This window comes from Salarias fasciatus, chromosome 3, assembly GCF_902148845.1.
Source record: "Salarias fasciatus chromosome 3, fSalaFa1.1, whole genome shotgun sequence".
Lineage (NCBI taxonomy): Eukaryota > Metazoa > Chordata > Actinopteri > Blenniiformes > Blenniidae > Salarias > Salarias fasciatus.
In genome coordinates, this window is record NC_043747.1 from 10,488,312 (window position 1) to 10,500,756 (window position 12,445).

The following is a 12,445-nucleotide window of genomic DNA, read 5'->3' on the forward strand; positions in this document are numbered from 1 at the left end:
GGATTCAACAACGTTACATAAGCGCATTTGAATCTAAATTGCAGGGAAGGTAATATTATCAGCACACAGTATATTAACCTTCTGTGACCTTTTAAAGTTTGACTCAAAGTTAACTTGTATTCCAGGGCCTCATTACACACTGTAACAACTCGTGATTATAACACTGTCTATGTTCCCATTTTTTCACATTTATCATGCAAACTACAGAGTAAACAGACAGACGAGAGACTTGATGTGTTTATATTCCGTAAATAACTTGAAATTGAGAATTTCGACAGCGCCGAGTGCAAAGAAAACCCTTTATTTTCTCCATTCCTAAAAATATGGTGATAAAAACAGTGTCATAGACAACATTAGAAAGCATGAAAATCTCATCACAACACAGTGTGCTGGATGAATCAGCTCCTCAAGGGGAAATCATAATAAAACTCATGCTGAACTTTTTACTATTATTATTTTTTTTTTACTTTTTTTTATCCCTGCAAATAAATATAGTGCGACTCACCATACTGAGTGACAAAGGCAATGCAGCTGTCGACGATAATGGGAACACCATTTTTAGTCAGCTGTTGGTCGCTCAGCGCCTTCCCATCTGTGCCGGCAGCCAGTGTGATGGCCGAGCGCCAGAGAGTGAAGTCCATCTTACTGAAGCCGTGAATGTAAACGGTCCTGATAATGAGAGACGCGCAGACGTCCAGCGTTTACGGAAAAGAAAGAAACGAATTGCAAGAACAAAAAGCCCTGCAGGTTATTTATGAATACAGTTTCTCGGTTCATTCTTTTCATGTTTTTCTGTAATAAACTGATTTTTATTATCATCAGTAACTAGTGCATCACTGGAATGGGTGTGAAAGCATCATGGGTACTTTAGCCATTTAAAAAGGAAATCACCTCAGTTGGTAACTGATGATTTCTTCAAAACAAACAATAGAAAACTGAAGGAAATGCGAGATTATACGGAGAAATTCTCATATTAATATGGTATTTGGACCATTTCCTGTAGTAAAACATCTTGTCATCCCATTTAAAGGGTGCAATTGACACATTTATCTTGAAAATATTAAAAACTTTTCAAATTTTACAATTGCTCAATTCAAGATACTGAACATTCTTCAACAATCACTTCGGCCTCAGATTTGCCTTTATACACATCTGAGTGACCCTAAACCTCATCTTCTAAATGGTTAAAATGGAAAATATGTTTGGAAAAAGTAGCGCTAAGGCATTAAACTATTAAAAAAAAAAAAAAAACAAGAATAAAAGAGTCCAAACGTGTTTTTACAGAACACACAGCTATAAAAAGCCGCTGATTTCCCACAAGGCTTGATCAAAAACACACATACGAAACAGCAATTAGCGGCGTAAGCACAAAGTCTGGCTGCGTTGCTCCGAGAGGAGGCGGCAAACCGCTGGCTGAGCGCGAGAGCTGCAAGGTGCTGCGTGCCACCTCGCACTGAAGCAGGCAGCCTGGCAGAGCTTTAATTACCCCGGACGGTTACAGTAGGTGAAGAGCGTTCAGACTAACAAGACAAAAGCTAACAGCGCCGCATAATGCACGCTGTTGCAATTTTTTTTTTTTTTTTTTTTTTTTCCTTTTAGAGGCATTACCTTCCACACTCCACCATCAGCAGGACTTGGATCTTGTCCTCACCCTCGGTGTGCGTGGAGACGGCTGGTAAGGGGAAGAAAAACAGAGACGTGTAGTGAAGGGAAAGCCGCACGCACCCACAAGACCCAGACACGGTGCACTAATGCAGAGCGATGCACCGGGGACGGTTTAGCTTTGACATTTAGAGTTTATTCAGTGTCTGTGTGAAGCATTTAGAAACTTCCGCCATGAAACTTGGAGGCAGATCCATTCATTAGCCGCCTCTGAAAGCTCTTTATTCTCATAAGTGTACGTTTATTTAAGTCGATCACTCATAACACACGGCAACAATGTGTCTAGACACATCTAGACTAGTCTTTTCAAAGGTGCAGACGTACAGGGGAGGAAAAGGGAGAGAAGGGTGAAGTTGAAGAAAACACCAAGTGGATTTAATAGCCTTTCCTTGTTGTAATGGGAAACATGAGTTCGGGCACCAGTGTCGCACAGACAAGGGAGGGAAGTGGGGCGTGAACGGCCGGTGCCATTCGTTTACATAAGGTTGGCGCAAAAGCAACCAATAAAACCGGCCACGGGAGTTACCGACACTCCTCATCGGCGCAATCGATCGTTTGAAATTGGAATAAGAGCACGGCATCGAGAGAAAGTGAGGCCGAGGGACTGGAAAGCTCTGCCATAATCTCTTCTGGGGCTTCAAACAGCTGCTTGGATCATGGCTACAATCGCATACAACACAAAGTACAGAAAAGATGTGAGGCTCTGCAAAGAGAAAGGAAGAGAAAAAAAAATCTCCTAGCAACAACATCTGGCACTTTCATCACACTCGAGGACTAGATGTGCTCGAGTGATGGATGGAGGGATACAAAAATAGAAAAAAAAAATAAAGGAAGAAGCAGGACTTCACCCTAAATACACTGTTGCATTTCAGAGGCTGACATTCTGGAAAATGTTTCACTCTAGGACTACTGGTAAACCAAAACACACACAAAAAGAAACAATGTATCTTTTCTTAGCCATCTGCTAAGATTAAGCAAACAAGATGTAATCCATCACACAGCTGTAAAGGCAGGTTGATTTTCCCAGATTCGAAGCTGTTCAGCATCTTGTTCCAGCTGAAAACACAGAGCAAAGCCTTTCATATTTTTTTACTTGCTTGCAGCCATCACATGGTGTCTAAAAAGGGCTGTTGAATCTTTTGATCATTGTTCTAGAAGGTGGATTTAAAAATGCATTCAACATTTTTCGGCAGCGTTTAGAACGGGGGAATCCTCTGGACTCAAGTTTTGGACCCACTGTGTATCTTCAGTTAATACTATAACAATTACAGCTCAATTGTAGAACCAATACTTTCCTCTCCCAAACAGTAAACACACCGATTGATCGTCTGCACAGACGTGAAGTTTAATTTGATTTTTGGCACAAATGAGAAAGACAAATCACTGTTGCTTTGCCTAAACTCTTTCTATAAGGCCTTTCACATGTTGAGTTGAACAATTTAAAACAAGCAAAAAAAAAAAAACAACAAAAAAGAAACAATTAATCCCCCAAAGTCTCTCCTAACGAATAATTTGCTGTTTCTTCTCTTTGGCGGATTTTCAAGGGCACGGCGTTTCATTCTGATCCAAACAACGGCAGAAGAAAGCGCAGAACTTCAGAGATTGATATTGACTTGAGAGAGGTCCATTAACAGTGTTATCAGGTAAATGCAAAACACTTGTCATAGTCGTTTGAACAAACACACAGCAATCCTCTTTTATCCTTCCTACAGCGCAGTGGGACTTTCTTTCGTTTTTTTTTTTTTTCATTACTTAATATGTTTGTGTGATAAGGAAGTGAGTCTGCAGCCTTGTTCTCTTCCTAATTTGTTCACAGCCTCCTGGAGGAGATTTTCCTCACCAAATTACACAGATTCTTGGGGCATATTCATTTATTTTCTTTTTTTTCTCTTTCTTTCTTTCTTTTTTTTTAGCTGTATAATGGTGAGCTCTCACTTCACAGCAAGAAAGTCGAGAATGTCTGGAACGGTATAGTCGACGGATGTATGGATGATTCTCTTCTGCGTGGCGATAACCTCAAATGACGCTAACTTAACCCATCAGCAAATTAAAACTTAAAAAAACAGACATCATCCATCTCATCATCCAAGAAGCATGCAACAAATTGAATTTGCTTCTTAGAAATGTCCTGCACTGCACCAGAACCTGAATGCAACACAGGCCACAATGGGTCCATTAGCATCAGGAGCCCTTTGTGACAAAAGCAAAATAATGATAATAGTATGTGTTTCTACTCCGAAACACAGACTCAACCATCAAAACTCTCAGCTTAACTTTGCATGGACTAACCAGTATTCATTTATTTTATAAATGTCCTCAAATAATAATACAATTAATCTGGAATAAGAGCTTTTCAACAAAACAAAACAAAAAAAAAAGACATTAATTTCATCATCATGACAGACTGGAGCAAGGACAGCTGAGGTTTACTGTGAGCAATGTAAACTCTGGAATAGTTACCATCTATGATTGTTCTTTTCAAACCACCTGCAGAGCTTATATTGATCCATCTATGGATATGATTTGCCTGATTTCATCATAAAAAAAAAGCTTCAAACTCGGCATGCCAGAGGAAACTCCCTCATTTAAAAACTTAAAATCCTCCCTCAAATGATCCTCCTGCAAGGACACACTTCAGTCTAACCATTAACTGCTGCCTGTTCTGACTCCGATCTTCATTTTCTGATGATTGAGCTGAGAAATGGGAAGAATTTCCTTGTCTATTTTTCAAAATTTTTATTTAGCCCACTGCGGTGAGAGAAATCCACTGAGTTTAAAGTTAATGTGCTTATCTTGTTTGAAAACCTTTCATTTCTCAAAGTTGTGTGAGAGAAAGGCTGATTTGTGCACTGTGACAGGTTAATGATTATCCAGCTCTATCTGTCATTTCCCCTCACTTTCCTTTGGTTCCTGTTATTTGTGCGGCGGATATCTTGACACGAAACATCACAAAAAGATCAATCTCCTCTCAAGTACACAGCTGAGCCCCCAGGAAGCCTTTCCAGAGGTACCGCACTCCCTTTCTTTGGGGATCACTTTCTTTTATTCTCATACTTGCAAATTTATCCACTTATACAACATGTGGCAAAGAAAAATTTAATCATTTTTGAGTGACAGTCAGTCTTACTTATGGGGCTTAATAAAAGGAGAACTCATAGCATGCAGGGAAAATGATTAAACATTACAAACTGTTTAGATCAGCCATTCTCCAACTGCTGAATTCCACTTGAAAAATCAGGAAATCTTTTTGAGGATCGCACAGTGTTAACACGTCAGCAGAGGGATTCAAACCAGCAACTTTTGATGGCCCTCTTGTTTCCCTAATGAAATTGTCTTTCTGTGTAGATTCTCTTTTTGCACAAAAATGCAGTGTATTATATTCAATAAAGTGAAAAAGTAAAATTAAAACAGTTGATTTTTACACCGAACTCTAATAAAAAGCACATTGATAATAATAATAATGTGACATCGTGTTGTTTTTTTTTTTTTTTTCCCTATGTGTAAAGAAACGTGCATCTGAGGTCTGATCAGCTTCTGATGTTACGCCGAGTTCTGCATAACAATACTTCGGGGGCCTCAGAAACAAGAGGAATATGCTGGAAGCTGGTCAAACATCAGTTGCACGCGATCAATGGTGACTTGCTGATCCCAGCAGGTGGATGTAGAAGCCAGCCACAGGTGCTGGATGTTGTTAAAAAGCTGTTTTCTCGAGGCTTTGAAAGACAGCGCGGATGAAGCGCTTCGGGAGGAGCTGGCGGAACCGGAGCCAGAGAGCGATCATAGCTGGAACCAAACCAGTCAGGCAGGAGATCTGCGCTCTCATGTCCCTTTCTGGATTTAAAAATGGATTAAATGACAGATAAAAGATGGCGAGAGGGAAAAAAAAAAAAACCTGTTCGAGTCTAATTGATATCAAACTTGATTGCTGTGGTCAAAAAACTAATTTTATCAAATAAAACAGGCATGTAATTCTATATTCTGTCCAAACTTATAAAAAGTCTTTATGTATAGTATGATAATCTCATAATATGCAATAACAGGATTTAATTTCAACATAAAAAAGGTTAAAATTAGATGACAAATTCCATCTAATTCTCTACTTACAAGCGACTATAGTTTTTCCCTTTGCTTTTCTCCACATGATGTAAATCTCAAGGTCTGAATTAGCTCTTCTCTGCTTCCCATCTCGATCTTGTGTGCGAAGCAAAAGTTGGACACCAAGTCAAACCTCCTTACTCAGCTTTTACTTCCCCCCACCGAGGGAAAACTTTTCCACAAGTTTGAATTGCACGAGTCCCAATCCGTTTTCAAGTGAGTTTTAGAAACCAATAGGCTGATGAATTATCAGCCTGGCAGCCAGATAAACCGGCAGCTGGACCCAAATCACACACTCGCAGTGAACTCCTGACGCGATCGGAAACGTGTCGCCATTTTTTTTTTTTAATTGAAAAGTGTCTTTATTTAATCCTTCGGTGCGACACGGGGGCACCTTTAATGTGGCGGTGTCACTGTAGAGAAAATAACAGCTAATCCCATGTCACAGACTGTGAATCCTAAAGGGATCCTTTCAGTGCTCCAGAAGCCACCATCCCCTGACAAAACACAGTCCCTCCCGGTGCCGGCGGCTCCCCGGCTGTGACAAATATGGTTTGAGAAAGCCGGGAATAAAAACGAACACGGCTGCAGTTCTTCATCCCGCCCCAGGTGAGAAGATGGGGCGGCACTTTGCGCGATTTGATCCATGTCGAGCTGTAAGTGGATTAAAAAGATCCATTGATTCTCCCCCTCCTCCCGTTCCCACATCACACTGGCGCAATCAATTGAAATGTCCCGAAATCTTTATTATCTGCCAAAGTATGCGCGAACTTTGGAGGCTTCCACTCCGCCTGGCAGCATTCCTGCGTTTCGAGAGTCTTTTTAAATGGCTCGCAATTGCCAGAAATGTGGACAGATTGGCAAAAACGTACGTAAGTGGGCCGTGGGAACAGTCGCACCATGACACCCTCCTGCTGTGAAAAGTATGCATTATCGTGAAAGCAATGAACGCCGCGCTACTCCCTCCGAGAGCGCGTCTTCGTGCCGGATTCTTGCGAGGAGCTCGAGAAAAGCACAATGTCATTTTACCCGACGATCGCCTCTCGACGCACGCTGACCTTTCCTTGACCTCATTCTGACAGAATATAAATTCATTATATTTTCACTTCACACTTGACCCCTGACCATGTTTTATTTTATTTTTTTTTCGATTGTGACTGAAAAGACAAAGACTAACAGTATTAGAGTCAGTATCAGAGTATTAGAGTCTAAAGACACTGGCATTAACAACATGTCAGAAAGATGCTACAGGTAGAAAAACCAGCCGGTACAGCGTTGTTGTCGTGTCGGTACTGCAAGGTCTGGATGTGACCTCAGACGAGACATTAAACCTGGACTTTCTGCTAATGTGTGAGCGCTCTGCACGGCGGCTGCTCAGTGTGAGTGAGAATAAGAGCCAATAGGTGAATCATGCAGTGGTGAATATGTGCTGTATAAGTGAAGTCCATTAGTCATATTGCATCAGGTAAAAGAGAAGCGATCAACTCATAAGTGAAAGGGAGCCATTTGAAGGAAACACCGGCGGTTTGTTTGTTTTTATCTTGTCAGTTAACAACTTGAATAATTTCCCTTTAAAAAAAAGTCGATCAAGGTAAAGATTTCCCGTTCAGCCTGTTTTGTTGCCGAACTTGTTTTCAGTCTTCATTCTTTCTGTGTATAAAAATCACAGCTGGATGCAATAAACATTTTTTTTTTCTTTTGTGTTGCCGTTCTGTTTATTTAGGCTGGAGTCGTCGCCGATGTTGAGAAGCCAACATAATGACGAGGCTTCAAACTGTGAGCAGCACATCTGTGTTCAAATGTGCAGCGTGAAGGTGAAAACTAATCAGAAAAAAAAGTCCCAAGTAAAGAAAAGTAAAGATCTAAAACCCTTATCTAAGCATCCATACTGTGACTTTTCTACCTCTGGGGTCTGAGCAGTAAATTACAACCAAGACTAAGCAGAGTTCCTCCGCAACAACAAGTCCGAGAGAGAAAAATAACAGCAGCCGTGCAGGATGTGATGTGCTTACTGAGCTCCTGGAGCTGTTTGAGCTGGAGGACCTCCTCCTCTCCCTCCTCCTCTCCCGGGCTGAAGTGCAGGGCAGAGCCTTCCAGCATAAACCAGCCCAGCCTCCAGTGGTAGAGGTCGTGACCCTCTTTGTAGTGCAGCCTGCCAATCAGCTCGCTGTCTTTCCGCACGAAGCCCTCCACTTTGGCCGGGACGAAGCACTGCGGGTCGAACAAACGGGGAGACAGATCCCGTCACTAATTGAAGAATTTCGCCATCAACCTTCGTTTTTCATATTTTTTCCTTCCATTGCACAGTATTCTGTAAGGAACGTGGCGCAGATGGGGAGACATATGGACCAACGCCGCTATACCTCCCACTATCTCTGACGGAGTCGCCTGGAACTAAGAAGATAAAAGAGAGAGCAGGGGACATATTTATGTAGGGTGTTATTACAAGATCCTGTCAGCGTGTGTGTGTGTGGGGGGGGGGAAGAGATAGCAAGACCACTTGTTTTACTGAAGGAAGTACAGGCGGCGCGGGGCTCGGCTGAGGACAATATGTGCATCGCAAAGGAGCAGAGGGATGCGTTGTCGTTCTCTGCAGGTTTATTACTTTTAAGTGGGGAAAAAAAAGAAGGTATGAAGGAAGTGAGGAAGTGTGTGCTACCTTTGTCAGCGCCTGAATCCAGTCGTGCTGCGTCTCCTGCGTTTCGGCTCCGACGGTCAGCAGCCGCTCCGTCTGCAGGTACAGCTCCACCGTGAACACGGCCCTGCCGGACACCAGCAGCTCGTTATTCAGAGTCTGGGGAGGAATATCGCTTCACAAACTCACAAAAACACGCAGAAAGGAAAAAGAAGCATCCAAAAATCATCCGTGCTCTCACACACATATGCTGCATCCTATATAACCTGCTTGCTTTAAGACTTCCACTTGGATCAATGCTCTCTGGAAACATTTGCGGAATGTGTGATTGCAAGCACCGGTCTGAGAAAACTTCAGCGGGGCGATCGAGCGTCCAGGGCTTTCCTCAAGGCCGCTTCAGCGACGGTGAGAGAGAGAGATGGGTGCAGCGCTGCGCTCTTGCTTTCCTCGTTCACCTTTATGCTGGTGAATCATTTCAATATTCATCCTCTTTAACATCATCACTTCCTCAGATATTCCAATTAAAAGAGAGGTCTTTATGACTAAAAAAAAATAAAGTTTTTCTCTCACTTTCCAATACATAGAATCAGTCTGGAGCCAACAACACAAAGTTCACTTTCACATGAGGAGAACACAGCTTAATAAACAGTTCTGCTGGAACATTAACAAAAGTTTTGAACAACATGATGGAGAAATACTTGGTAAGAAGGGGAAAAAAAATTGTTTTCTTCTTCTTTGTTTTGCTCTCACAGCCTAAAAAACAGGCTTCAACTAAAAATATTCCTAATGCAATGTTGCATTCACAGTTCAGCTGATTGTAGACCCGTGAGGACGTTGTGACCTTGACCTTTGGCCTTCAGAGTCTGATCGTTACGACTGAAAGTGAAACTGGTGCTGAACAGGTGGACCACCTGAAAACACTCTGCCTTCGGTTCACAGCTCGTCGACACAAACTTCAACCATCCATCAGACTCTTCCTGCTGACTGGGCTGATGAAGACGGCTCTCAGCTTCACGCTTCTGCTGGAATCAGCTCGACAAACCAGGAAACTGATGGCTCTGCACTTTGGCTGCCTTGGTTTGAACGTTTTAAAGACTTCAGAAGTAAATGAGAATAAAGAAATTAGCATAGATTATTTTTCAAGGTTTTGAATCTATTTTTTTTTTTTTATCACATAATAAGAAACAATGTGTTTAATGGCGATTCAGTGGTTGCGGGGATTATGGATTCATTCATTAAAAACACTATTTTGACCAGTACAGTCTTTTGTAACAAAGTACACTGAAGCAGAATAAGTCAGCGCCGCAGTGACGTGAATGCATTTCATGTGAAGTGTATTTCATCATTTAGAATCATTAAACCGGGTTCATTTATGAAAGCAATAATGCTCAGCAGAACAAAAACATAAGTTTACTTCTTTGCGGAGGTTATTCCCTGTAACGATCCATCAATACCGGCTTTTAGTCAAAGGAATCGCAGCGACACCGACTACTTAGCTAAGAAATAAATCACCCCGCAAGAGCTGGAAGAAAACGCAGAGCCTGGTTGTTCATTTTCTGTGTGACAAATGTTTCTGATTCATAAGTAACTCAGATTGATCATTTAAAGAGAAAAAAAAAAACAACTTCAATAACAAATTATCTTCTATTTTCTCTTACCTTTTAGATCTGAAGCCTTATTTATTAATCAAATATGTCAACTATATATTTACCTGCTGAATTCAGTGATTTTTTTTTGCAAGTTTAATTTACTTTATTGGTCAATTTAAGGACATTATTAATCTAAAATTAAACCATCCTCCTCATAGTCATAGAAAGAAACTGAAGACAAAATCTGAAGCCAAAAAGCTTCGGTGGAGAACCTTTTTCATCTTGCTTTCTCTTCCTCCACACACCACACCTCTCTCTTAGCGAAGGTGCACGGGGTCAGACGATCGCTCCCTTAATGGTGTGCGCACGACGCCGCGCAGCAGCTCCCTTTTCTATCAACTGGTCGGGGGGGCGCCTCTAAATGCTCTAGCGATAGGTGTTTAAGGTGGCGTGTCACGGGGGGGGGGGGGGGGTCACGGGGGGGCTGGCGGCAGCGTCGAGTCACTCCTCTCATATGTGTAACAGGACTGGCGAAACATGGCTGTTTGTGCGCCCCTTGCTTAACCCCCCCCCTACACACACCGGCGTGGGCAGGTGTGCAAGGCGGCTTGTTAGAGGGTTGGTGGAGCGGGGGCTGGGGGGGGGGGGGGGTCCCAAAGGGAGCGTGAGCGAGAGAGCAGGGAAGGGGTTAGGAAAATGCTACCGTAAGGAAAGGACAGGAGCGATGAGAGATGAACGCTGGATTACAGGGAGTCCCAGAGGGAAGGAGCGGCTGGGCAAGAAGAGGGAAGCAAGGTGGGGAGAGGAGCAGGGGGGGTGCTGAGATAATGAGGAACAACAGACGGCACAATGAGAGACAAAACCATCCGTGACCGCGCAGCCTCCTCCTCGCACTGCATATGCTTCCTGTTTTAAAGTCAACCCTGCTCCATTCACCTGTCTCTCTTCCACTTTTCACCTGCCCAAGTGCACGCACTCATTCTGTCTTCAGAAAAATGAATTTTCCGCACTCCAGAAACAAGGTTATTTGGAGAAAAGTCACATTTAAACAAGCTGTGAATTCTGCCTTCACTGAATGCGTGTGGTCACTGATGGAGACTTCCTAACAGCCTGCTACGCTGATCCAAAGCGAGGGTTTGTCCTCACTGTGAGGAGAGCACTCTGCCATCCTGAAGTGTGCTTCAGCTGAGTTTTAGGAATTGACAAGTGCAGTCGCTGTGACACTAACAGAGAGAACGCCAGTCAGGCTCCCAAAGTGCAAAGCCACAAAACAGAAAGGAAGGTGAGTCTTTGCACATTGGAAGTGTTTTTTTTTTTTTTTTTTTTTTTGTTAACTTTTTTCTTTTAACCTGTTGGACCTAAAACCTCACAGACGTGTTTCTGTAGTGATCGTCTAGCTGTGTTAGCTGTGTTGGATGAATGCAATTTAATATGTTCTGGATGATGCTGAATCCACCGTTTCACTCCCTTTTTTTTTTTTTAATAAGTGAAAACTTTTAAAGCCTTATAGACGTTAATGTTTACTTTGCATAGAAACTTTATTTGTTTCAACCTGATGCCATGAAAAATATTAAAAACCATTTTCCTCGAGATGGTTTCAGCTTTTTTCATATGTCGCCTCGTTTCCATTTTTTGATTATCTTGGCTGTGATCGAATTTCCGTTGATAAAAAGAAAAAAAAAAAATGGAAGTGATTGACAGAGGTGTTTGGTTGGGAGCGATATGGATGTATGACAGGCATATCTTCCCTCCGTGTGTCTTCATCTGAAATTAGATCACACGTGAAAGAAGTCGGGTTCTGAGTCCAGGATATTTTGGCATCGGATAGACAATACAGCAGAAATTACAAATAACTTTCTTGTATCTGTAGGGAGCGGCTTCGCTACGGTGTGTGTAAGAGCTCTGAAGTGTGAGCTAAAAATGCTCCTGCAGTCCGCCCAGCTGAAGACGCGCTCACGGTTTGTTCGACGAGGATGTCGAACGTGATGAAACACCGAGGAGGAAAACGCCAACAGCGGCGTTCAAACCTTGAGCCAAACACAGATTCAAACCCCGACTGGTATTTCATCTGATGACTTGATAAATGCGCAGCTATGAGGGACTCATAAGAGTTTAGTACACACCTCAAAGAAAGGGGCTTCGGTCCAAATCTGCAAAAAGCGGCGCTTGGAGCCAAAAAGATTTGTGTAGAATATATGAAAAGGGAGGAAATGCAGGAAGAGAAAAGTTGATTCGACAAGCTGCACGAGGAGAACTTGAGTCATCGGCACGTAAACATGAACCCGCCTCATGCAGTCATGGAGAAATGAGTTGATTCGGACCGGATTGGCAAAAATAGGTGTTATTGTGGACAGAATGAAGTCGTGTGTGTCAAATTAACATTCTGCGCTCGTTGATCCACACCATCAGCTGAAAAAGCACGCTCGGCTTGAGTTTTTCCAGAGTCGAATATTCATCACAGCAC

General features: G+C 42.5%; 1 protein-coding gene across 3 annotated transcripts in view; it reads right to left on the minus strand.

Annotated features, from left to right (window-relative positions):
* The window catches only part of arap2 (ArfGAP with RhoGAP domain, ankyrin repeat and PH domain 2), a 123,682-nt gene that overhangs the window by 22,166 nt on the left and 89,071 nt on the right, over positions 1-12,445 (minus strand). For all 3 annotated transcript variants that reach the window (XM_030087984.1, XM_030087982.1, XM_030087983.1), the window contains exons 17-20: positions 8,417-8,519; positions 7,770-7,968; positions 1,609-1,672; positions 506-669 (exon numbers count right to left, since the gene is read on the minus strand). In XM_030087984.1, the coding sequence (XP_029943844.1) occupies positions 506-669; positions 1,609-1,672; positions 7,770-7,968; positions 8,417-8,519 (530 nt within the window). The remainder of the gene's footprint in view (positions 1-505; positions 670-1,608; positions 1,673-7,769; positions 7,969-8,416; positions 8,520-12,445) is intronic.